The sequence below is a fragment of the Lepidochelys kempii genome, chromosome 10 (assembly GCF_965140265.1).
Source record: "Lepidochelys kempii isolate rLepKem1 chromosome 10, rLepKem1.hap2, whole genome shotgun sequence".
Classification (NCBI taxonomy): domain Eukaryota; kingdom Metazoa; phylum Chordata; order Testudines; family Cheloniidae; genus Lepidochelys; species Lepidochelys kempii.
Window position 1 is genome coordinate 8,677,435 of NC_133265.1, and position 26,020 is coordinate 8,703,454.

The 26,020-nt window shown below is 51.0% G+C and overlaps 1 protein-coding gene across 2 annotated transcripts in view; it reads right to left on the reverse strand.

Annotated features, from left to right (window-relative positions):
- Positions 1-4,860: 4,860 nt before the first annotated feature.
- NATD1 (N-acetyltransferase domain containing 1) overlaps positions 4,861-26,020 on the reverse strand; it is a 36,223-nt gene continuing 15,063 nt past the window's right edge. The window contains exons 3-4 of one of the 2 annotated variants that reach the window (XM_073361882.1): positions 17,007-17,125; positions 4,861-9,676 (exon numbers count right to left, since the gene is read on the reverse strand). In XM_073361882.1, coding sequence (XP_073217983.1) covers positions 9,560-9,676; positions 17,007-17,125 — 236 coding nt within the window. In that variant the 3' untranslated portion in view covers positions 4,861-9,559. Of the gene's footprint in view, positions 9,677-10,038; positions 10,505-17,006; positions 17,126-26,020 lie in introns of those variants that run through there. The other variant, XM_073361881.1, reaches the window with a different exon arrangement.

Sequence of the window (26,020 nt, forward strand, 5' to 3'; positions counted from 1 at the left end):
CTACAGCCCCAGCACGGCACCCTCCATGTCCTGCTAGGAAGGAGCAGGAGGGGACAGCAGTGTAATAATACATGCTGTAGATTACGAGCCCCCAAGTAACCTGAACATCGCACAGCTGCAGTGCAGGTGCTAGATTTCTTTAGCTCCCGCAAGCCAGGGCTTCTGCTACTGAGCTGAAGAGAAATCTCCTTCAGCTGTAGGACTGTGGTAGCGGGTTTATGTCAGCTGTAGGCGGGTAACCAAGAAGGGGTGACATATCGCTCTCAGTTGGGCGGGTCTGAGATTCCATGCAATAGAGGCAGGTCTATTGGCATCCTGGGAAGAGAGAGTCGAAACCCACCCGGAACTAAAGACCTGCCCCATCAAGTGAGGGGGAGCAGCCACAGAGCCCAGAAAGTAACTAATTCTGGGGGGCAATGAATGACAAAATGGGGAGAGGCATGAAGGCCAAAGGTTCAAAGCAAGGGCTGCAGAAAGGGAGACTAAGCAGAGAACTCTGAACACCATCCACTGCCTCATGAAGGAGCCCCAAGAGTCAGTGGATGCCACCTGAGGAACTCTGCAATCGAGGCAGGATTGACGCTACTGAAAGGGGGTTCCAAAGAGGATGGCTCTAGACTGTTCTCAATGGTAGCAGATGACAGAACAAGGAGTAATGGTCTCAAGTTGCAGTGGGGGAGGTTTAGATTGGATATTAGGAAAAACTTTTTCACTAAGAGGGTGGTGAAACACTGGAATGCGTTACCTAGGGAGGTGGTAGAATCTCCTTCCTTAGAGGTTTTTAAGGTCAGGCTTGACAAAGCCCTGGCTGGGATGATTTAACTGGGAATTGGTCCTGCTTTGAGCAGGGGGTTGGACTAGATGACCTTCTGGGGTCCCTTCCAACCCTGATATTCTATGATTCTATGATTCTATACACTGCTGGGAACCAGGCGTTGTTGGAATTCTCAAGGCTTTGGTTCAGTGCTGCATTGAAAACAGTAACGGAGCAAGAAGCTGCAGGCTGCAGAAAAGACTGTTCCTGAGCTCAACACCCTCCATTGTGCCATCACGTAAACACCGGGAATACATTATTTTCATGATTTTTTTTTAAAAAGAAATCCCTTTTTATGTCTATTTTTCTGGATCAAATCACAAGGAAAACTTTAGGGAGGGGAGAGGTGACAGCACCCAAGATGCGAGTCTCGGGGTTTCACTTGCAGACAGGTCTGATTGACACATGGAGATGGATTACCGTGTGAGGGAGAAGGATGGAGGGCACGCAGGGAGCTGGTGCCCTGGCAGGGAAGGACAAGTGGGTGACAAGAGCTAGCTGTATTGTGTATGGATACTGTCGAGATGATAATATTTGTGCCTGAACTGAATCTGAACTAAAGATTCATCCCATCTTTTGGCATGAGCATGGAATCTCTGGGAATAAGCCTGCCCTAATAAAAGGAAGTGGACTAGCTGGTTTAGCAAATTTCCGTCTCCAGTTTCTTACTATCCCAAAGCATTTTGCAGATTTAACAAACTGACATATAAACTTGGCAAAAGGATGACCTCACCCACCCCCTGAAATGCAGCTTCCCACAGGGTGAAATGGGAGAAACACCACCACATAACAGATTAGGAGACTACAGGGGTGATTTTTTTTTTTTTTGGTTCAGATTGCCATCTGTAAATTACCTGAGATGGAATTTGGCCAGGACCTACAGAAACCAAACTCACCTCATACCTTCCACTATGTACTTAGCGCCGATCACGTGGACAGAAACAGAATAGAACAGGAGGCCAACTGTAACAGAAAGTAGGTGGAAGGAGTACCAGTGCTTGGCCACACCCTGCCTACCCTCCAACAGGGGCCAGTACCTCTCAGGAAGTGGGTAGTGCTGGTGTGGAAGGGGCTGGGACTAGAGCAATTCGGGGATGGGTTAGAATCAGTGCATCCTCTCCGCAGCCTCCCCTAGCAGAACTCCCATGGAAATGAAAGCTGCCATCCATCCCACGGTGTAAGCACTAAGAGGAGGGCAGTTTTAGGAACAGCACCCATCCTCCCTGGGTTATAGGCCCACTGCCCTCTGAGAACAGCAGCCTTGTAGTAGGTTTGGTAAGCTACAGTTTGCAGAGGATGAATCTGGTCCACTGTATTTATGCTAAAAAGAAGAGGATCTTTTCTATCATTGACGCTTCCCCGTCTTAGGTTACAGCAATGCAAAAGTAATCTTAAACAAGATTTTCCAATGAAACAACGTCCTTTTTCCCCAGCTACAGCAGAGTTCACAACATCCGCAGAGAGGGTGGTGAAACACTGGAATGCGTTACCTAGGGAGGTGGTGGAATCTCCTTCCCTAGAAGTTTTTAAGGTCAGGCTTGACAAAGCCCTGGCTGGGATGATTTAATTGGGGATTGGTCCTGCTTTGAGCAGGGGGTTGGACTAGATGACCTCCTGAGGTCCCTTCCAACCCTGATATTCTATGATTCTATGAGGGTGGCCAATCCCAGCTAAAGAACTTCAGTGGGGCAATACCTGCCCTACCCTGTCCTCACACTCAGTCAACGGAGGCCCCTTCCCCTCAGCAGCAGGAGCAGCAAAACTCCTGGTCCCTGCGGTCCCTTTGGAGATTGCCCAGAATTTCTCTAGTCCATTTACAGATGGCTCAAAGGGATCTGCTCTTAGCTTCTCTGATGTTACACCTCTTCTCCTTGGATCTGATGGCGCTCTCCAGGACATGCCACCTTGGAGCAGTTCGGCCAAGGTTCAGGAATAACAGCAGAGCCCTTCCAGAGAGAGGTGCTCCTTTCCTTCGCAACCATTTCCCCCTTCGGAAACAGCAGCTCTCGTGTGTTGCAGCCTCCGTAACCCAGAAGTTCATTTTTACTTGCTTGGCGGCAGCAGTTCACAGTCTTTGCTGCTTCCATCACAGCATCAAAGAGAGCGACCACATCAGCTTCTGCTCCCTCCGCAGCCACCAACTGTCCTGTTCTACAGCCACAGCACCTTCTGTTCGAATGGTCCCTCTTAAAAGGGCTTTGGCCCATTCACTTTTAAAATTCCTTTCTCCTGCTGTTTCACTCGGTCTGCAGGAAGAGTCCATCACCCAATGACACCTAACTCCTACAAAAAGTGCCGCGAGACCTTTAGAGGCCACAAGAGGTCAGGGCGTTGGCTTTTGGTACATGTGTGAAGTAACTGACAGTGAATTTCAGAATATCGTAAGGAGGTCTGTATAGCTCCCTGCTAGGAAAATACCAGTGGTTATCAATAATGGTATTGATGAGCAACATAATGTAAATAAAGATAATGTAACAACTCCTTAGTCACCTACAACTTTACAGGTGTTGGCACATAGGGCTTAGTTATGACGTACACAGGATAAGTTCTGATTTCTTCCAGCCGAGGGCAGTGGTGCATATACACTCTAGCCACGTCATTCCAAACAACGTGTTTAGAAAATGCCTACAGCACAGCAGAAGTCCATTCACTATGGACTGTACTGTCAAACAGCAACATTACCCTTTGTGTGATGTCGGGTCAGTGGAAATAAGACTTTCTGGAATGTGGAATGTAAATAGAAAGAGTGTACTAGCAACAGTCCAGCTTTTGTGTTATAAACCAAAAATGACGATACAGCTCAAAAGGTGCATCGACCAAAACCTCTGGTGCGTGCGTTTGAAATCAAAGCCTGGAACCAGACTTGAGTTTTACAAATGACCACTGGTTTTACAATGGATATAATCCAAACCCTACGACCAAACACAACCCCTCTCCCCCAGCCTGGGGCATTTGAGATCTGGCTTCAGATTCTGTGGCTTGCACCCAGGTCTTTTTGAAACAATATCATAAAAACAACTTCTGTTCGGGGGCCTGGAGACCAAGTACTTGAGCTGTGCTCCCAGGGCTTCTGAAGGCACTAGACCCCTTGATGGAATTGCCTTGTGTTTCGTGGTGGAGCCTGCCGGTTATCCTTGCTGTGTACAAAAATTGCAGGGAGTAAATCTTTTTCTCCAAGCTATTGAAATACTATTCATGCGTTCTAACCCCAGAATACAAGAACGCAGACCCCCAGGTCAAGGGACAGGCTTACAATTTACCAGGCCCTTGTAGGAACCCCAGATGGAGAGAACTCATCTTGGTGGTCCTGCTGCTGGATGGCAGCGGGGGGTCAGGCTGCGACTCCAGAAGCACTGAGCTTGAAGCAGGCATTACGGCCCAGTTCCTCAGAGGTATTTAGAAGCCTCATTTACATTGAAATCAGCGGGAGTTAGGCTTCTAAATACCTTTCAGATTCTGGGCCTGGGTGTGTACAGCCAGCCTTAACTACGACCCTGAAATATTCCACAGCTTCAGTCCACAACTCCTTGAAACTGGATGGGTTAGTTGCAAAGGGGAGCCTCTCCTTCCTCCCCATTAGTTGGGTTTGGGTCCCTGTCCTCAGGGAGGGTGGTTTACCAAAGGGCTTGGGTAGCCCTTGTTATAGGAAAGGAAAAGACAAGAGCAGCCACAGAGCATCTATGACTATACTGCACCATGTTCAGGTCAGCAGCTCAGCACCGGGACCAAGCCTCACCTCTTATACGGAAGTGTCTTTCTGAATAAAAATCCAGCTATGTATTTACATGTACTTCAGTCCCATAATTTCTGAGTACCCTCCCACCCCCCATCATGGATTTATCCTCCCAACAGCCCCTGTTGGATAGGGAACTAGCACCCCCATTTTGCAGATGGGAAAATGGAGGCACAAACCGTGACCAGCCCAAAGTCACACACCAGGATTTTGTGACAGTGTCAGGGATTGAACCCGGATTTCCCAAGTCCCAGTGCAAAAATTGCAAAAATATCCATCCCTTTCCCCAAAGTAGGAGCAGCCCCCATCAATGCAGATTGGTTAAGCCACACCTTTTATTGTATTGTATTCCATGCAATATGTTCATGTTTAATAGTATGACAGATAGGGAGGGAGAATGTTAGACACAAATGAAAGCAGAAAGGTCATTTGTGTCAGGTCCTGAGTAGGAAAGGCACATAGTTACCACTTAATTCAACAGGAAAAAAAACACAACCCTAGACAGAAGGAAACACAACACTGGAGGCCATACAAGAAAGAGGGAGCTTCAAATTGGTTGACACGGAAGTCAGTTTGACAATGTCCTATAGAGTCCTTAGGTCTTTAGTTCAAATGAGCTTTGTGATCTCAACACACACCTGAAATCACTTTCCCATTCTTGTTCTAAGAACGTCTAGGAGTCTGAGATCCCCCAAGTTCAATCAGCACCATCGAGCATCACAAGGTGTGTGTGTGTGGGGGGGACTCCTTCCCACAGGGATGAGCTAGGAAAGGATGGGTGACGGAAGCGGAGTAGGGGGAGTCTTCCATCACCAGGGACCTGCAAGTCACATCCAGCTGCCAATGATGGATTACTGTAGCACGGAGGACTGCAGCAGCACCAATGACTTGCCTTGGCTAGTAGGTATTGCTATTCCCAAACGTCAAATAATACCAGAAATGAAAGGTGGTGGATGGATACAGCAGTAGAACTGTGAGCACAAACACTGTCAAATGTCTCTATGGGATCAGAAACGGAAATGGTGACAGCACCTCAGAGTGAAGCAGCAGCAAGTCCCTGTAGTGCGCTTGTTTTAAGGCAGGGGTGGCCAATCTCGATCTGATCTAGGAGGCCCAAGGTTCCCAGGGAAATAGCTCAATAGCGTAATATGTGATAATGATAACACCATAGTCCTCCCGTGGGCATTCCAGCAGGAGACATAACTTTGCATGTCTGGAAGCTGTACACCCGAGAGAAGTTAACACCAAAAGTGGGATGAGGTTTTCCATGATGGGGGTGGTCCAGCACTTTGCTTCTACGAGGCAGCCATGTGGGCAAGTCTCAAGCAACTCTGCTGGACCACTGTTACAATAGTGTCTTCTCAGGAGATGGGGATGAGCAGGGCAGTTCTACCATTCTTCAGTTTTGATGCAGCCAGATCTGCCCGTGCCCATCTTAACTAGGCCTTATCTGTATTTTGCCAAACACAACTCTAGTGTGTAGCACCTTAGATTCCGCATGAGCACTGGGCCTTTAACTCTGTACCCATGCTGCTTTTCAGATTCCCCCTACGATTTCCTAGAAGCAGCAGTCAAGGCCCCCGGCATCTGAAGCATGGAGAAGTTCAGGGCGGTCTCTCCAACAATATACTACCACGGACAGCATGAATCAGAGGCATTTCTGTCACTGTCATCGGCCTCGTTAGACAGGACAAAGGTCCATTCACTTTGGAAGCTGGTGTTGTGACAGGTTTGAGGGGTTATTCCAGCCAACGATGTTGCGGGTGGGGGGAGGGGTATGAAGCTGAGACAGCGACAAGGAAGGATGATATCGGAGCATTGTCAGCTAAACCAAGCCAGTTAGATTTCAACCTGTCATTTTAAGATGAGTGAAGGAACTGCTGGTGCCAGCCCTGGTGTCTGAAGTCCTAGGTCTGCAGAACAGATACAGTCTGGTTGGCAGCAAGGCCGACTACCTGCCCTGTAGCCCCCACACGGGGCCTCAACCTTGGCCTGGAGTCTAAGGAGGATAGTTCAGTCTTCATTCTGATTCAGTCACTGGATGCTCTGCTGAGACTGCTACCAAAGAGACCAGCTGAGCAGCCAGCGATGAGGACACCTGTTCTGCGCTGCTGAACCACGGTCTAGTGAAGTCAACAAGAGTCTATCCATTGACTGCAGTGGGCTTGAGCTTAGGTTCCAGGAACAGAACTGGAATCCTCTCTCCACCCATCTCGTTTCTCTTAGACCCCTGAGCAGTGATCAGATTGTAACTTTCAGACACTACCAAAGTAGGGTGGATTTGAATATGGCCAAGCGGTGAAAGGCTCCATATCACACTATCAATTGCCTGAAACACCTACCCCGTGGGTGCTCTGTCATGCAGAGAACAGCATCGACACCTCTCCTGAGTGCCATTCCCTGGTTCTCTGAAGTCTATCTAGTGTCCTGAAAGATACTTAATGAGCCCTGGCTATAGTTTGGGCCTCTCAGTGCCATGATGCTGAGTGATAATGGGACAACATCTTGTCAATAGGGGAGGATATGGCACACAGATGCACAGTCACCAACCACTGATGCAGCAGCAGGATGTGAGGGTGCAAGCCGTGCATAGCCATGGTTCAATATCTGAACTGGGTTATTTCTTCCCCACATGCCAAACAGAAACGGGTGGTGCCCCGGCTGTGGCCGAACAGCCTGGGAGCAGTAGTGAGGGGCTGGTTAGCAGGAACTCTTGATCTGCTTCTTCACTGCCTCACATGCCTGTGCACAGGACAAAACAGACCTCCCTTGCTTCCTAGGTACGGCATTGCATGACGGGTGAGAGAGGGAATAATAGCATTTCAGAGAAGCTCTACTGACTGGTCTGTCTCTGCAGCAGAAGCCAGCACCAGAAGGGTTAATTTAAAAACAGAGTAACTGAAGAAAATAGCAACTCGAATTAATGCCAGAAGACATATATAATGTCCAACAAAAGCAAATGAGATCGCATAGGCCAGGCCTCCATTAGGAGTTTAGGACTTTGGCCTTCACGATCTGGCCCAGAGATAATAATAGGGTCAACTCCAAAGTGGTGTTGCAATTTCTGCTAGAGTCAACGGGTGTTGGCAATACTCAGCACCCCTCAGGATTTAGCCTAATATAAATACAGGGGCTCCTTGCAGTTGACTGCAGCCATTCTACATCAGCAGGGTGAGCTAACTGAGGGTGCTGGGGGAGAGTCTGCTACAAGTTTCACCCAGGCAACCCCAGTGACTTTCCTGATGGTGCCCCGTGTGACTTGGAGCAGAGTGTGGCCCTCCACATCCCGAGCACTGAGAGTTTCCTGAAGGGTAACCCCCCCCCCACACACCCCAAAGTCTAAATGATCAGTGTGAGACTGGGATGGAGCAGAACATGCCCCTTGCTCCCTGTCTGGCATGTCAGCCACCCGCTGCTGCGCTAAAAGGGGAGGACAAAAGTCGGACACCTTTCGCTTGGGCGGGCAGCTCTTGGATTCAGCTGCCAGGGTGCCTGGGTTCCCTAGCAGTAGGGTTTAGCTGACAATGCTGGGCAGGGGAGCAGAGAGGGAAGTGACCACTGAGTGATCCCTGGGCAAACCCCAGGCCTATGCTATTTACTGAGCAGCGGTGGGAGCAGACGCACCGCATCTGTCTCCCTGACCCCTGCCCTGCAGGGACATTCTGCTCCTGACCCCAGCCTCCCAAAGCCTCAGTAAGTCAGTGGAAGAGCAGAGCTTGGGCTGGGGAGGCAGCATTTGGCATTGAGTGCAACAGCCTCACCCCTGCTTCTCCACGGGGATTGGACGCATTCCCTTCTCCCTCCCCCCGGCGTGGCCTGAACACCTCAAGGATCCATGTCCTGCTTGGCTCGGCGTGGCGTGTACGTTTGTGCGGTTGGCTGGGATGGTGGAGCCTGCTTAGCTCATCCACGGGACCCCTGCCTTCCCCTTGCTGATGGTGCTTCTGTCCCTTCCTTGTCACTCACCTCCACTTGGAATCCGAAAGAGGCAGAGAGGCAAAGCCCATGGTGATGGCAGGTATTCCTAGGGTGTGCTCCAGCCACCTCTGCTTTTCTCCCAGCTGCCTGTTACTGCTCCAGCCCCAGCAGGGAAACGTCTCATCCCCCACTTCAGGCCGGAGTTGAGGATCCAGCAAAATGACAGACTGGCTCAAAACACTCCTGCCCCTGACGGAGTAACAAAGTTTATAATCTCCCTTCCCTTGCCCACACCTCAAGCCACTGGACTTCTGAAAGGAGGTCTGGGCTGAGCAACTGCTCTTCAGCACCCCTACATGATGCTGCCCGCCCTGACGGAGGCTGACCACAGACCATCTCACATTGGTCCCCTTTCTGGGACAGAAGGCATCCAGGCCCCAGTGTCTCTGGAGCATGCAGAGAGAGTCCCCTAAGACCCAATCCTCCACCCTCTGGGACTTGATGCTAATGCGCCTTGCTTTGCCCGAAGAGAGCTAACCGGCCGGACTCGATCCTTTCCAGCTCCAGCCCACACAGCAAATGGCACCGACTGGCTTGTCACGCTTTATCATCGGACTCTTCCGTCCCCTCCATGATGAAAGGTGGGTAAGACCCTGTCCCTCTCCACAATCCCCCTTCAGCTCAGGTTGGCTTCATCTGCAGCAGCCCCGCACATTCCTGGAGGAGAGGTGGAGCCCAATGGCTACCCCAAGCCGACTCCGCCCGCCAGCTTCTTGCTTTCGACGAGGGGTGAGGACGTTGCTGAAGGAGGCCGACAGATGCCATCGCCTTCCACCCCGTGGCACGGTGACAGGGGAGCCTGCTGTCAACAGAACCCTGAGCCAGCCCAGCTGTGGAAGGGCCCGGCTGCCGTGCGTTACTAGGGCCCAGGCGCTATTTGGGAGGGTCGCAGCCCCCACGTCCGCACTTAAAAAAATAAGGATTCTGAGAGCGCGTGGGGCTTCCTGAGACCGCGCAGAAGCGAAGGCTGCATCAGACAGTCAGGGGCAGGGCGTGCTACTGCCAGAGGAGTCCGGGCTCTGCAGCCTCCTGCCTTAAGGCTGTAAGTGTTCCAGGTATTGCGGCAGGGGGTTCTCCTTGACGTATTTCTGAATGTACCAGCACGTCAGGTGAGCTCGCAGGTCCTCTTCGACCACAAAGTCCAGGGCTGCCTAGAACCACAAGAGAGGACAGATGGGTTTACAAATGCCACACTCCCCTTGGAGCGAGCTACAACGGGATCCCAGCTCACACCCGACTGACTGTGACCATGCAGGGGGGAGCGGCCCTAGCACCAGGGAAGTTACCTCAGGACTCCTTGAGAGCTGGGGCCCTTCGGGCTGGTGCCATGAAGGGAAACCTGCCCGCATCTGGCCATCTCTCAATCCTGGGCATGCCGAGCCGTTTCAATGACGGCCCCCAGTGCCAGGCAGTAGGCCACATGCTCCCCTCTGGGGTGAGGAGCAAGAGGAGCAACCTGGGGCAGAAAAGCTGGACTCTGCCCCCAGCAACCGCCCCTCGGGGCGCAGCAGAGATGGGGCTTTGGAGGTGGAGCAGCCATAATCTATGCTTCCTCAGGACTATGTGGAAATCAGCCGAACCAGCAGCCACTCCCTCCTGCGCCAGCCACTCCTGTCAGCGGAGGGGGGGCCCATGTAGCCGCTGCCCGGAATGGACAGCCATCGGGGGACAGCCTGGCACTTGCGTTACGCTGCAAAGGCCCCTTACAAGGGACAGTTTGCTGGTAACTCACAGAGTCCCCCCTCCCCCCACGTTTGGGGTCGGGGGCCCCTGCGGCGGGAACAGCCCATTGACTCTCACTGAGCCTGCTGCGTGCCTGTATGAAGCTGGCCTGTGTGTCTCGCTGCCCCAGCCTTCTCCCCCTTTCCCACACATGAAGCGCTGCTGGTGGGGAGAGCCCCCCGGCATTGGAGCCCCCTCCAGGGGTAGCAGCGAAGTTGCTCTTGCAGCAGATGCTGCAGTGGCAGACAGACCCACCGCTGCGTGCATGAGAGGAAAAAAACAAATGTGGTTTTAGCCGAGAATGGGGACGGGAATGGGCAAACTCCCTCCCCCCCCCCCCCCAGAGCTAGGAACCCGCCTGCTGCTGCTTCCCATCAGGCTGGGAAAGTCCCTGCCCCTTTCAGAGGTAGCAGCATCCCTTCCCCTCTTCCCTGGCCTCATGCAGACAAAGGAAGCTGCTAGTTGTCCCCATCTCCCCTCTGTGTGATGCAGAGGGGAGGGAGGCAGCGGGATTACTGCTCTCTGCACCTGCAGTCCCTGGAGGGTACAAGCAGAAAAGCAGTAAGCTAGCTGTCAGCTCTGTGCCTGGACCGTCAGTTTAACAGAGCTGGTCCCATGTGCTGGGTTCAAAGCGACCCACCCTCCATCAAAGACATATACAGAGAGAAATCCCCATCCACTGCCCCTTTGCCCCTGCCATGAAGCAGTGCTGGAGAGGGCGAGCGAACTCCCACATGGCCAGGGCAGCTGACAGCCCCTCACGTGTTCTCCTAATCCTCTCTGTCCCGGGTTGTGGGCATGTGGGGGGAGGGGAAAGAAAGTTGACAGTTGCTCCTCCCCCCCGTTTTATTTTTGGACGTAGATTCACAGATGATGCGATTAAACCTGTCCAGCTGGAGTAGAAAGGGCACACGTTCTGAGGTGGGAAGGAAAAAGGGCTTCATCTGACCCAAGATGCGGGATCACCCCCACAAACACCTACAGCCGAACACTGGCAGCTGTAAGAGACGTGTGTGAACTGCAGCATAAAGAAGGATTTACCCTCCCTATCTAGCAACCTCTGCAGGAGAGGCATGGATTGTGCAGGGGGCCTGAGTCTATTCTTGTGCCTCTATAACTCTATTGGCTTCAAGCTTTATGACAGATCAGAATCAGGCCCGTTGCAAGGATATTGAGCTTTCATCTGCAACACTCTTTATAGGCATTTATGTAATTCACCCCGACGTACTCCTGTAGATCGGTAGGCCCTTTTTACAGGGAGAAACTGAGGCACGGAAGTAAAGGGCCTTGCTCAAGGCCACTCACCCAATCAGGTCAAAGCCGGAATTAGGGCTCAGGATAGGAGTTATGGCTCCTGAAGGTCAAAGGGAGTGACTTGTATGCTGCAGTGGGAGAATGGAGCCCTTAGTTCCTGGCTGCTAGTCCCATACTCATACCATCCCTCCCGCGTCCGCTCTCTGGGGCCAATCTGAGCTGCTGGGATAGAAGCAGGGTATTTTTATTTTCAGATGGAAAGAGGAGGCGGCTGGATTAGTAGCTGGCTGTGATGGGACTTGCCCAACAGCATTTGGAGGCCAGAAATAGGAACCCCTGAGTGCAGATTTCCATACCTATAGCCAGTGCCCGAGAAGGACGAGAACTCGGCTGGCTGGTCACAGAGTCATCAGTCACTCATCACAGAAACCAGCTGCTGAGAGCCCCCTGTGCCTGAAGTGGAGCATGTGGAGTGAACTGTCTCCCAGCCAACAGAGCAAGAGTTAAGTCCCTGCTTCCATTACATGGCTGTGATTCTATAGGGACCCTCTTCCCGGCCTGGCTAGGGGACAATCATGCCAAGCTGTCAGATGCCAGGAACAAAACAGGGCTTCCAACAGTGCCAAGAAGGGTAAAAGGGGCATCTCTCTGCTGATGGAGCAGAGGTGCAGTGTCACTTAAGAAGTTCATGTGGGGGTGTTTCTGGGGCAGCCTGCTTATCTCTGAAGGATACACCTCACCTCGTTCCCCGAGCTTGGAAAACCCGGTGGGAAGCCAAGTGAACATAAAAACGGCCATACTGGCCATCCAGCCCAGTAATCTAGCTTCTGACAGTGGCCAATGCCAGGTGCTTCTGAGGGAATGAACAGAACAGACAATCGTCAAGTGATCCATCCCCTGTCGCTCATTCCCAGCTTCTGGCAAACAGAGGCTAGCGACAAGTGCCTCAGTAATGAGTACTAGACACGTCAGGGAAGTGCTGCTCAGAGACTCCAAACTAGCGCCCCTCCGCCTTTGCAATTTGAGAAGCCTCCCAAAAGCCAAAGAGACACCCACTTGCTGGGCGCCAGCTCCATCTGCATCCAAGGTGGGGCAGGCTGTTCTCAACATGCGCGAGGCTTTACAATATCTACGGGAAGAGGAGAGTTGTCCTGCAAAACTGCTCCCCTGTCTTACTGTCCCTGCCAACGGCTCTCCCCCAGGGCAGGAGCCACACGCTCCAGGAGCCAAGCAGTGGGTGGGAGAGGTACAGCTTTACGGGAGAAACAATAAATGACGAACAACGATCACGAGCTGGCTGAGCATCTCAGTCGTTCAGCAGCAGGCAGGGGACGAGCAAGGGGCACGTACAGCAGGGAGTATGGGGAATGCAGCAGGGCGGGTGTGAATGGGCAAGCGCGGCAGGAGGGGAGAGTGGGCACGGCAGGAATTAGGAACGTATGCAGCAGGCCACGTTCCCTGCCACACAGGGCCCAGGCCTTGCAAACAGGTTTGCCTCATGGAGGAGGAGTGGATGGGTCGGGGAAGCAGAGCAGGGAGCAAGCTCCGAAATCACCAGGCTAACACTCCCCGCTCGCAGAGGGGAGCGTGCTCTAGGACTGGGAAGAGCGGGTGGAAGCAGTGAGGGACCCGCCCCAAAGAGAAGGTTGGTGGTAACACAGTCTGTAGCCAGGGCGATCCTAGGTTTGTAACGGGGCTGGCTGGTACCCACCAGGGACAGAGCCCAGCAGTGAGATCTAGCAGGGCCCAATGTTTCTTGCTCACTCTGGAGCTAACCCAGAGAACGTACCCCCACCCTGCGTCCATGGAGCGCTCGAGCGCAGGTGGCCACGCTGCTGCAGACGTGCCATTTGTCTGTACTTGTGCCTTTAGACACCAAGTGCTGTGGGGGCAGGCACAGACTTACTTCAGGGCTTCATCCTGTAGATTTACAGCAGTGCGGAAAGCAACTCTTTATTAGGGCCAATGCGATAAGGAGGAGCCACTTAACCCTGCCCTGCACTGCAGGCTGAAAGGCCTGGTAGGAAAGGCCAGGCACAGAACTTCTAGGGATTATGTTCCTAACTGGGATGCTGCAGTATTGGTGCCTTGCCTGGAAGAAAGAGGGTTCAACGCCTGGAGGCCTGGTTGGAGCAGGGAGAGTGGGACTCCTTAAGCAGTGCTGGTGACGTGGCTCATAACTCCTGCAGCAGGCAATCCAGATAAAAGACAAGTCACCGGTGGCCTTGGAGGGAGAATCGATGTAGCAGTAAGGAGTGGGAAAGCAGAGGCTGCCAGGAGGGGGAGAACGTAGGGTAGGACAATAAGCAGAAGGAAGTGATTGAGTGATTGAGTGTATGAGTGATTGAGTTAGGCCTCAAGAAACCAGCACAGAGGCAGGCAGGCTGGGGTGCAGGGAACTTAATATCCAGGGAATTTAGTTTGAGGGCAGAGCATTCCTGAAATAGCTGAAGACGAGGAGTTTAGCAGAGAATGTCTATCAAGCTGCTTGAAGCCATCAAAGGGGAAAGTAAATCATGAGCATAAATCCAGAATGGGTGGAGGCAGGAGAGAGTAACACCGACAGACCCCAGTTGTTGGCGGTCGGGATCGAACCTGGGACCTCAGTGCATGAGCCCCTACTGCATGAGCTAAAAGCCGGCTGGTTGTTAGCTAAGGCTGTGGAGCAGAGTCATTAATCTCTTTCTCTCTAAGTGGTCCACAGTGCCACTGGCTGGGATAGAACACCACACCCGGGAGGTGTGTGGGTTACAAGAGGATGGGGGTGAGAGGATTTCTAATAGAGAGGCAGGCTCGTGCCACTGAACGTGGAGCCCTGCTTGTAACAGAGGAGCTGGTAACCCCTGGACGGCAGGGGGAGGAGGAAAAAAGTATGAGAAAATGGTAAGAGATCATTTCCAAGGTCACTGTTGTGAGAGAACATGCTCGAGGGTCCCCCGGCCTAGAACATGGAGCATGAACAGACTGGGCAAATACACACAGACAGTCTGGAGGAAGGGAGAGGAGACTGTGACATGGAGGAGTAAGCTTGGAGGTGTACACGCAAATCAAACTCAGCTTGGGCATCAGCCAAGGAGGAAGTGAGGAACACCAGCTGGGATTTGTGCCGGGGGAAACCAGGGCGTGGAGGCAGCCGAGAACATCCCTGGCATTGCAGCCTGGAGAGAATGGGGCAGACAGGAGGACGCTCTGCAGAGCGGCCATCACAGTCCCATTCAAATCAGACATTGGGGGAAGAGCCACCATCGCAAAGCTTTTCTTCTGTTAAGGACGGGGTGATAGGCTCTGGACTCCTCCAACCCCCAGCAATGCTGAAAACCCCCCACTCCAAATCCCACAACACCAGATCCCCCCAAAGTTATCATCTCCCCAGCTTGCTGCCTACACAAAACTCCCCGTCCTCCTTCCCACAACACACACAGGCAAGAGGCAAAACACTTGCCAGCCACTTTTGAGAGTCCGTGATGACACAGGAAGGACACCAGTGAGAATGGAACATGCCCCCAGCTACATTATTGCATCAGGCAACAGAAGAAACAGCTGAGCCACGAGCACGGCCCCTAGAGACTCCGTCCCGCAGAAGGCCCACAAGAAAGGAGTTTATCATCAAAAATCCATTCATTCCCCATGCCTGTGCATTCCCAGCACGTCCCATCCTCCATGGGAACCTTCGATTGCAAGCTGGTTGGCTGATTTGTTTTTGTTTTTTTCTTCTTGGTACCTTAAAGGGGAAGAATCAGCGAAATGAACAAAGAACGCCAAGATTAGGGGCAAGGAGGAGAGGTTAACGTGAGGGTCGCAGCGCCTGTAATTTGGGGTGGTTTGGCTCTGCTCCCACAAAAACGTCACTTTGACAAAGGGTGTCGTTCCAAAGCTTTGTTGACATGTTAGAAAATACAGCGCATGGGGAAGATACAGCGATCAGACACAGAATGCTTTGGATCCATTGCGCTGCAGAGTGGCTCATTAGCGTGACAGAATAATGAAGCAAAGAGGCTCAGGGAAGGAAGAGCCTGAACCAAAGCTGCAAACGGAAGGGGGAAATAAAAGGTTGTGTGTGAGAGAGATACCCCCACCCCTGCAGCAGACTCACCATAACACTGCAGCACGCCAACAAAGAAGGTCTTGAGGAGTCTACACTACGGGAAGGAACATAAATCAAGGGAAGTTATTCTCTCACCGGAGAAGCCAGGAGCCAGAGCACGTTTGCACCGTGGAACGCAGCTCTGGTCTCCATACTACAGGGAAGAGATGGAAAGATCACAGCAGAGAGCAATTGGAGTGACGTGTGCATCAAGGCATGTGAGTTAGGAAACAATATGAGGCCGATTCAGCCGACGGAGCAGGAAAAGGAAAAGGAACATTTCCTGCCAAGAAAGAGGATCCAGCGAGAAGACGAAGGACAGAGCAGCGCGAAGAAGCCATTTCAGAGAGTAACGCATTCAGGAACAGCGGAAAAGCACTAGCCCCGAAGCAGAAATTCCTTCATAGCCTGGGGCGGTTGAAATTGCAAACTGCCAAAAGTCAGCAACCACACTAATCGCGAAGGCAGCTGGGCCAACTGCTGGGAAAGGAGAGCGGAAGGAACATGGCCGTTCATCAGGATTTATTAGAGCAGGCCCTAATTGGCCAGATGGCCTCCCCTGGCTCTGAGCATTGCTGCGCCTCTCCACGCCTCCCCTTGCTCCTTCGGCAGCTTGCTTTTTGCAGCGCCCTTCCAGTGAGCGTTTCTGGGCAACTTTGGTGCAACCCACCCCCTGTTGAGATGGCCTCTCCCCTTTCTCTGGTGTTCCTGCATGCCACCCTTCTGGAAGGACATGGTGCTAATCCCTGGAGTCACAGGCCTGGGCTGGAACAGACCCTGGCAAAAAGGCTTTATTTTTATTTTTTTTTTTTGCAAAATTTCATTAAAATGCCTGTTCACAGATTCAGTTTGTGGCTCAGGAATGTCAATTTTCACAACTTTTTTTGCAAAGTGTTCTGCTTTGCATCCAAACCTCCAAGATGGAGGGGATTTTTTGGGAGGGAGGGGTAGAGAGCCAGGTGAGGGTTTTTTTGTTTTTTTTTTCCCCAAGATTTGGAAAAATGCTAAGGTTTTTGCTCTAAACTGGTCGTGTTTCACAGTTTGTGTCAAATGGGTTACTTGAGTGAGTTCTAAACACTGCAGAAGCAAACCGCTGCTTTTAGCCATTTGAGAGGCAGCATGGTGCAGGGGTTAGGGCACTGGATCTGGCTTCTTGTCCTTGCTCTGCCACCGATCTGCTGCCTGACCGTTGGTAGCTCACTTCACATCTCTATGCCTCTGCTTCTTCTCCCACCCTTTGTCCAACGTGTCCCTTTAGCCTGAAAGGTCCCCGGGGCAGGGACTGCTGCTCACTCTGCATACATACAGCACCCAGCGCAACAGAGCCCTGATCTCAGTTGGTCTCTAAATGCTATTGTGAGAGAAGTAATATTAGTCCATAAAGGAAGGCAAAATGTCTCTAGAGGCTGGTTGGGTCGTACCTTAGCCAGGTGCTTGGCTATTCCTCTTCCTCGGTAGGCGTCTGGTACCTCTGTGTGCTGCAAGTCCACTATCCTCTTCCCCACGTACTCGTAGAGCAGCACTGCCCTGTCGTGGCAACCTACGGAACGCAAGGCAGGAGTTTAGTTACAGAAATGCCTTGGGGGATAGAACTCTCTGCTCGGGGTGAATGCAGCTCACAGTGATGCTAAGCTAGCACGGGTGTCTGTCCTAACTCCTGGCATCTAGGGATCAGCTCTGCTGAAGGAGCTTGCAACATCTCTTTGTTGGAACAGAAGGAGGCCACCACAGTCTAGCACACTGGAATGCAATGGCTCAGATTTTGCTCCTAGTTATACACCGATTCCCCATTTCATTGAAATGAGGTGAAACCGAGGGCAGGATCTGGCCTACTGGGATAGCTTTGAGGTTTCCCCACCACACACACCCCAGGCCTTGAATTACCATATTATGATGAAATGATTTGTAATATGTACAAATATTGTTCAAATCCTGTGCTGGCTAGAGGTTGTGGGGGAGGGAGGGAATGGGTGGACTAGGTGACCTAACAAACAGATCTTTCCTCTCTAATATATATTATTTTTTTTCCCCTGTGGCATATAAAATCTGCTAGCATTTTCTGATCTGGCAGCCAGAACTGGCATTTCAAACACTTTGGATCTAGTAGAGGATAAAAATTCTTCTGTGAATGAAAACAGACAGACAGACAGACACACACACACCCCTCAGGAAAAATTAAATGTTTCCATCTATAATCATGATCAAATGTGGCACACAAACATGCATGACAAATATATAATAACAACACTGTTAATTTCTCTTCGTAATTCAAATACAAGGGAAAAGGTCTCAGTACGTGGAAAGTGGTGTGTGATACATTTGAAAGATCCTGAGATTTGACCAATATTAGAAGAGAAATCATTTGAATTCTGCATTTCCATAGGTTATGCTTAAAGTTTCTCAAAGGGATTTGAACCAAGGATTTAGATCAGCCTTGCCGAATGGTCATGAATGTTCACCAGTCCAGACACAGAGGGCTCTCCCCCTTGTGCAATCATTGCACTGGCCTAAGAAATCAGTATAACACACTACGAGATCAGAATGGTAGCATTTCATACCCATGTTGTGCGAGCGTGATTACAAACTGGGCTGGACTATGCAGGATCTGGCCCAGGTACTCACTCATTCTTACTGGGATGAAGAAAAGTTAGTGACTGATATTTTGCACAACTGTCAAAAAAAAAATCCCCCACATCAAATGAGTAGAATTTTGCACACCCAAATTAGATATCGGTGTGTGCAGGAGGCAAGTAAAGGCAACTACCATTATTTTCTCAGCAACAGCTCACGCACTGCAATTTGATAGTAATTTAGACAGAACAGAGAGATTTTGACATCCGTGCATAAGAAAGTTTCTGAAACCCACAAACAGAGCTGATGGATCAGAAAAGACTGTCTCCCTCACCAGCCAGTTGCAGCTGGCTGATCTACATGAAGTCACATTGTGAGTATGCCACCGGTTATTTGTGAAAGCGTTTACCATACCTGAAGCTTTGCACGTTTTAGTACAAATGAAAATTAATTCACAAAACTCACACCAGAGCGACAGGGCCAGATTAACCTTCTGTGGGCCTGGCACCAAACATATTTGTGGGCCCCCATGGAGGCAATGGGGCATAGCGCGGGGAGGTCAGTACCTGGAGCGAGGGGTCAGCCAGGGGCAATGGGGCATGGCAGGGGAAGCCCAGCTCCGTCCATGGCGAGGGCACTATTTACAAACTGGCAGTTGCCAGACGCACAGTGGCCTGCCAGACGCACAGTGGCCTGCCCGGCCCTGTGCTGCCAGCATTACCCTCCCCTTTGGGGGCAGGCCCATGTCACACCACACAGCCTGCCCCCCTGCCCAACACCCCCTGACTCCCTATGCCCAGAGCCTCCCCGGGCCCACTATGCCCAGTGCTCCCCCCCAGGCCCACCCACAAATGCCCAGCGCCCTGCACACTACCACCTGGGCCCAGTGCCCCCTTGCCCCACAGCCCCACCACAACTGCCCAGCACCCCCACAGAACCCCCACTCCCTAGTGCCCCAACACACACAGATCCTCCCCGCCCCCTCACAGCCCAGCTCCCCCCCCAGACTCACTCCCCCAAGCCCTGCCTCCCGGCCGCACTCACCGACCCTGCTGGGAGGTGACCGTGTCTGCCGGGCTGAGCCAGTAGCGCAGCCCAGGGCTGGTCCCAGGGCAGGGAATCGTTCTGGCCCCTCGGGAGTGGTGAGATCAGCCAGGCCAGGACCTGCCCCGGCCGGGGTCCCTCAAGACGCATTTGCCTGGAGGGGCCCAGCCCAGCCAAGCCCCCCCGACATCCCTCCCCACCTGGCCAAGACTGGCCAGGCTTCTGCACCAGTCCCAGGTGGCTCAGCTCCGGGGAGACACGGGGGCCCCCAGAGGTGGTGTGAAGCAGAGACTGCCCGGAGGTGGAGGTGCCCTGGGGTCCGGCCTGGGGGCTGAGAGGAGCAGGGGGGTGGGGCCAAGGAGCGGAGAGGAGCAAGTGGTGGGCGGGGGGAGCCAGCGGGGTCTTGGGGCGCAGTGCAAGTGGAGCAGGCTGGGGCCCCTTCTGAGCATGGGCCCGGCTCCATGGAGCCATTGTAAACCCGGCACTGCAGAGCGACTGTGGTTCACCACGTGTCATTTGCACGTTTAGAAAGTTTTAACCATCCAGTTAGAGAGTAACAACAATACCATGTGATCTGAGTGACCAATCACACGCCACGAATAGCTGAAGCAAAGAGCTTACAAACAACAGATAGATGGAAAATTCTTGGCTATTTAGGAACACAGGACTGGAGTCACTGAGGTCACTGAGTCCAGTCTCCTGCTGTCACAGGCAATCCAGTCTTATCAATCCATTCACAAACTTATCAAGCTCCATCTTAAAACTAGTTAGATTCCCGGCCCACACCACTCCTGCTGCAAGGCTGTTCTAGGACCTCACTCTGATGGTTAGAAAATTTCTTCTAATTTCCAGCCTAAATGTTTTCATAGCCAGTTTAACCCCAATTGTTCTCAGTCAACTTTGTCCTTTAACTCAAATAGCTCTTCTCCCTCCCTGGTGTTTACCCACTGGTGTTTTGACAGAGAGCAATCCTATCTCTGCTCACGCCGCATTTTGCTAGTTAAATAAGCCAACCTTTTCCAGTTTCTGGCCAAACCTTTACGCTTGAAGAAGTCAGGCTTGGGAAATGGACTGAAAGGCAACTAAGTTTATAGAGAATCCTGGTCCTGATCCTCCACTGCCCTGCATCTTCTGAAGCGCAAAGTGGCAATAAGACCCTACGAAAACAGAGTAGTAGCCTTGCACACTCGTTCTGCACTGGTGGAATGACCCACATGGAGAATCAGGCCCATTGTTCACAGTAAAGACTTCAACCAGCTCTACCTGCAAAACAGGGATGGAAATTATACACAATTCTCCCACACTGGAGGAAACAAACAGTCATGTATTTGGAGCTGCTCTGTGATAATTTATGAACACTGGGGTGTTTACTGTATGAGATTGGTTTAGTTTAATACAGGGGGCTGTCAGGAAAAACAAACAGGAAAGGAAAGAATGTCTTGAGAAATGCCTCCCCCAGTGTCCCCCAGCCAGCCCATCCACACTGCCTGGCCCATGCTGCCTGGGGCTCCAGCAGCGATTTAAAGGGCCCAGGGTTGTGGCAGCAGCGGCCGGAGCCCCGGGCCCTTTTAAATCGCAGCCCTGGGGCAGCCGCTCCTTTTGCCCCCCCAGCCCTGTCAGCAGCCGGGGGGGGGGGGGCAAAGGGCCAATGACATTAAAGTGGCCCTTTGCCACGGCAGTGCTTTAACGTCAGCTGAGTACGGGCTGGTACCTGGCTGCCACTTTTTACTGGTACGCTGTACTGGCCTGTACCAGCTGACTTTCACCCCCGCTTTTGGGTCAGGACCCCCAATTTAAGAAACGCTGGTCTCCCCCGTGAAATCTGTATAGTATAGGGTAAAAGCACACAAAAACACTAGATTTCACGGGGAGACCGGATTTCACGGTCCATGCTGCGTTTTTCATGGCCGTGAATTTGGTAGGGCCCCAATTAAAGCAGTCACCAGTAGCCAGTAATTTAAAGCCTATAATTAAAGGCTTTAAACAGTTTGTTATAAGTGCTCTGTTCACACGCTCCTAACTTTCCACCACACTCGTCTTCGGGGTTGAAAATTTCCATGGTCTCTGGCTGATTTTTTGGAGAGTTTAAGCAAAATCCTTTCAGCTGTGGCAGAACGGGGGGAAAAGTTACATTTCTCATTCTATAAAAACCTATTACGTATATGTGCGTGTATGCATGTACAGAGTACTGCAGCAAAAGAGGTCTTAAAATATGAAACCATGGCCTGGGCAGCATCTTTATTGAATATTTGTATTTGTTATCACAGTAGCAACTGGACACTCCAGCCAAGACTGGTGCCCCATTTTGCTAGGTGCTGTACACACACCTAACAAGAGACAGTCTTACCCTTGAAGGATTTCCAATCTGAATACACAGAGAAATAACCTACTATCCCCATTTTAAAGATAGGGAACTGAGGCCCAGATTAGCAAACCATCCTTATTCAGCCAAGCATGCGAACACATGTTTAACTTTAAGCACATGGGTGAACCAGACCATAAGGGATTTGCAGAGCCAGCAATTGAACCAAGATGCCCAAGTTTCAGTCCAGCTCCTTAAGTGCAAGGCCATCTTTCTTCTCAGGAAGTGTTAGGCTTTTACTCACACTTTTGAAATGAGTGTTTCATCTGTTGTTTGACTTTTTGAAAATTATGCCCCAAGTACGTAGTAGAAAATGGAGTTGTTTACTGGCGCTCAGGTAAACATAGGTGTACGCTGCATGTGTCCACGGCCAGTTGAGCGTGCACAGGCACTGATCCTGTGTGGAAGGTCCATGAAGAGCCCCACTGAAGTCCATGGGGGTGCAGGCATCCATCCGGGCATGCCATGGCTTTATTGCTTAAAGCAATTTACAAACTGGGGAAAGTCACGGGAACTTGGTCCCTCCAACAGCAGAACGGCTCTGGAGCAAGGGCCTGACAAGCTTCACTGGCAAGATTCGGAAGCTTTGGTACCTGAATAGCTGGATTGGTCTCGTTTTGCCTTTTCTTGCTTTATCAACGTTTTTAAAAAGGGAGCAAATTAAATGCAAAAGACTGTGTGAGGGATGCACAGTTAAGCGTTACATAAAATCAGGAAATTAAGAAATTAAGGTTCCAAGTGACCCACAAAGGAAATAGTTGATCTTGTGTTTTGTTTCGTTTTGAAGTGTTGGATAAAGGATGCCTGGATGGTTTTTTTGTCAGAGTAAAAGCTTTTGTCATGCTTTTTCCTCCCCTTCATATGATCAATTTAGAATTTTCCAAAGTAGATACAATATTATGCTGATTGAAGAGCTAACAAAATTACTGTCGAAAAAAAAAAGTATGTGAACATGTAATTAAAGACTGTATCATAATGCATTTGCAGAACAGAAGGTGGCTGAATTAAGGTTGCACAGAATTATTCTGGCTTTGCCCAACTTCTGAGTGCATGACTTTGCAACCTGAATGTTCTTTTACCTGTTTCTGTGTGTGTGTAATTTCCTAGGGCAAAAACACAAACTGAAAATACACATTGCTTCATGCAGCATCATATTGACAGCCCCATGGATCATCAGCAGGTTTGCAATCTTTAGATCCACTGCACAGACATCTACTACTTGAGCTAATGGAGTCACTTATAGCAGTAGTATGTTGTCATCCTCTCTGTGGACCAGCACTAGAAGGGAATGAGACACACACTACACACTTTGCCCCAGTGGGTTTCACAGGTATTTGCTGACAGCAAAGGAACGGTGAGACTCTGCAATCTTGAGCTCCATTCCAGCCTCTAGAAGTGGGCACAGACCCTTTTTTCTCCCACTTCCCCCAAAGCTTCATCCTTTCTACCCACCTCTTCCATCTTGTACCTGTCCTAGTCATGTCTCTTCCCAAGCCCTGGCTCCTCATCCCAGTCCTGGCCTCCTTGCCCAGACATTTTTAGTCTTCCCCTCCAAATCCCATTCTCTCCACTATTTCCAGTCTTCTTGCCCATCCAGTCCCAATTCTTCCCTCCTGGCTCTCTGTCTGAGCCATCTCTCCCCTTCCAGTCATGGTTATATTCCCCTCCCTTCCCAGTTTCCTCCTCTCCACTTCCAATCTCAGTCTCCTCAAACCCCACCCCAGTCCAGGGCTTTTGTCCCTATGAATTTGAATCAGGCAGCTTCCTTCTCCATGCTGGCTGGGTGCCGGTGCAGGTGTAATTGAAAACACAGTGTGATGTCCTAGGTCTTGAACCCAGGGCTGGGAGTCCCCAGACAGCCGCCACCACCACATCCTGGTCTCCACCCAATGTCTACTGAAACCTGGTGGGCTGAGAAGTTACTAGGACTATAGCTCCCGTCAAGGCATCATGCATGGGAGCTGTGATTGGAGGAGTGCATGGCTCCACTGATTGGTCCAACTACACTATTTAAGCCAGGAGGAAGTTTGTCTGAACAACAAGGTGGTTTCTTGTTGTGGCTGTGTTGGACCCTGCTCGTGCCTGCCTCCTGCACCCAACCCTGTTCCTGATTCCTGCTCTGCTCCTGCCTTACCCCCTGTTCCCACGATGCTCCTGCTCCATGCTTGTTCCTTGCCTTTCCTCCTGCCCTCACACCTCACCTCCAATCCTCAGTGACCAGTCCTGGCTCCAACTCCAACTTCTGACTTTGACTTCGGCTTAGCCCTTGACTCTGGCATTTGGCATCTGACCTCGGGTCTGACCCTCAGCTTCGATTTCTGGTTCTGACTCTAGCTTGACCCCTGGCTCTGGTGACTGGCAGTTGACTCTGGTGCTGACCCTTGGCTTTCTTCCCCAGTCTGGACACCTGCTTCGCCCACTAGACCTGACTCCTGCTCTGACCACTAGGCCAGACCCCCTACATCCCACTCCATAACACACAGGAAAGAGAGCGTGAGACTCTCTACTCTTATATATGGTTGCCAGCCCCATCCATGCCCGCTGCAGCCCCGCGGAGAAGCATGCTCAGTCGTTCTGATGGGATGGCACACTAGGAACCATGTGAGGCTCGAGCACGCTCAGTGAGGACGGAATCTTCATGAACGTAGGCATTAAACTCCAACAAGGCTCTACTGGGCATGCGTAAGTAGAAGTTTTTCAAAGGCCGATAACTTGGCCAGATTTGAGCAGATTTTCCTAGGGATGGCAAAAGGCACATCTCTGACACGAAGACCACCCTGCTACCAAATTTCAAGGCACTTCTCAATGGCATGGAGGCATTACAACTTTTCAAAGGAAAGGTTGCCAGAATTTTTTTTAGATGGCAAAGCAATGTGTTTTCCCCTAGCCTCGTTCTTGGAAAAGGCAGAGCTGTTTTGGCTGATTTTATTTATTTTTTAAATTCTTCCAGAGGCAGAAACCCAACATGGAAAGTTTCAGCCCAAACGGTTAAAGTTTGGCAAAGTTATAAGCAATTGACAACAGTCTTATAATGGGAAGTGTCAAGCAACCTTAACAGTAGACAGAACTACCAGCCCAGCTTGTAATTTCACATTTTCTTGAGTCAGCAGAATATCTCAGGCTCCATTAAAGTCAATGGAATTTAAGCACATGCTTCAGGTCTTTGTTTAATCAAGGCCCAAATGCTTATGGTAGATTAATATGGTACTGCATAAGGCCCTGATCCAGCAATGGCTATGCCCAGCAGCTGTACGGTTTGTCCCTCACAGAGTCCCATTGAAATCAGCAGGACACATGCTTATGCCCCTTTGCAGCGTCACCACCTGTGTCATTAAACATATAGCATAAAGATACCAAAATGGAGTGTACAATACAATCCCATTCACATGGCTGTTGAGGCCTTCTCTTTTATCATTCTTGTCTTTTTGTGTGTATGCCATTTCCACTGTGCAACCTTAACGTTGCACCAACCCCGTTTCTTGCGTGTAGCGCAGGGAGGTGGGGAGATGCATGAATTGGTTATTATTATTGTCATGTGTCCCCTGTGTGACTGAATCTGACACAGCCACAGGCCAGAACATGAACTGCATTTTTCAGATGGAAAGAAACATCGAAGAGATGATTTTTCCATATTCATTCCACCCACAGCAATAAGCACATGCATCTTGCCAGTCTGCCATTACCTATCCCCTCCCCCCAGTCTCTTGGGAGAGAGACTTACAGAGAGGTCTTAGCTGTTCAAATGAAAGCTTTACATAGCATGGAAGTGCCCCTGACGATGCTGTGAAATGAGACGGGATTTTTCTTCAGTTTATCTCTGATGCAGCATCTGGTTTTCAGTGGGGTTCCTGCCTTTTCTTCCCCCTTTTTTTTCCTCTCTCTTTCTCCCGCCGTTTTTTTTAAACATACATGGTTTTTCAGCTGCCTGGATGAGGCAGAGGGAGGTCAGGCGACTTTCCTGAGGTCACACAGCGACTCAGGGGCTCAGCAAGTATTAGAATCCAGGCACCTCCTTTGTTCCAGTCACGACACTCCCAGACTGATGGTGCGTGTGCCGGCCGAGTAGGGCAGTGCTAGAGCTCCAGAGGCAGGAGAGGAACGGACAATCTCCTTTGCAAGAATTCAGAGGACAGGGTGGTTACAAGACACCCGCACCTGGTCTTCACAACCCTCCCACCACGGTCAGAAGTAGCGGCACTGTACCCGTGTCGAGAGCAGCAGGAGGAGAGTTGCTGAAAAAGCCCCCATCCCGGACACTACAGAATGAAATGAAAAATGATTCTGAGAGGTTGTGACAGAAGCCCCTTCCCGACTCCACGATGGCAAGAAAGGAAGCATTCATGAGGCATCAGCTGAAGCAACTGGACCCCAAGACACCACGAAGTTCAGCCAGCCTGAATAACTAGCCATCTGCAAGGGGCTCTCTCACCAGCGATCCCATGTCTTAGCGAACCCGAG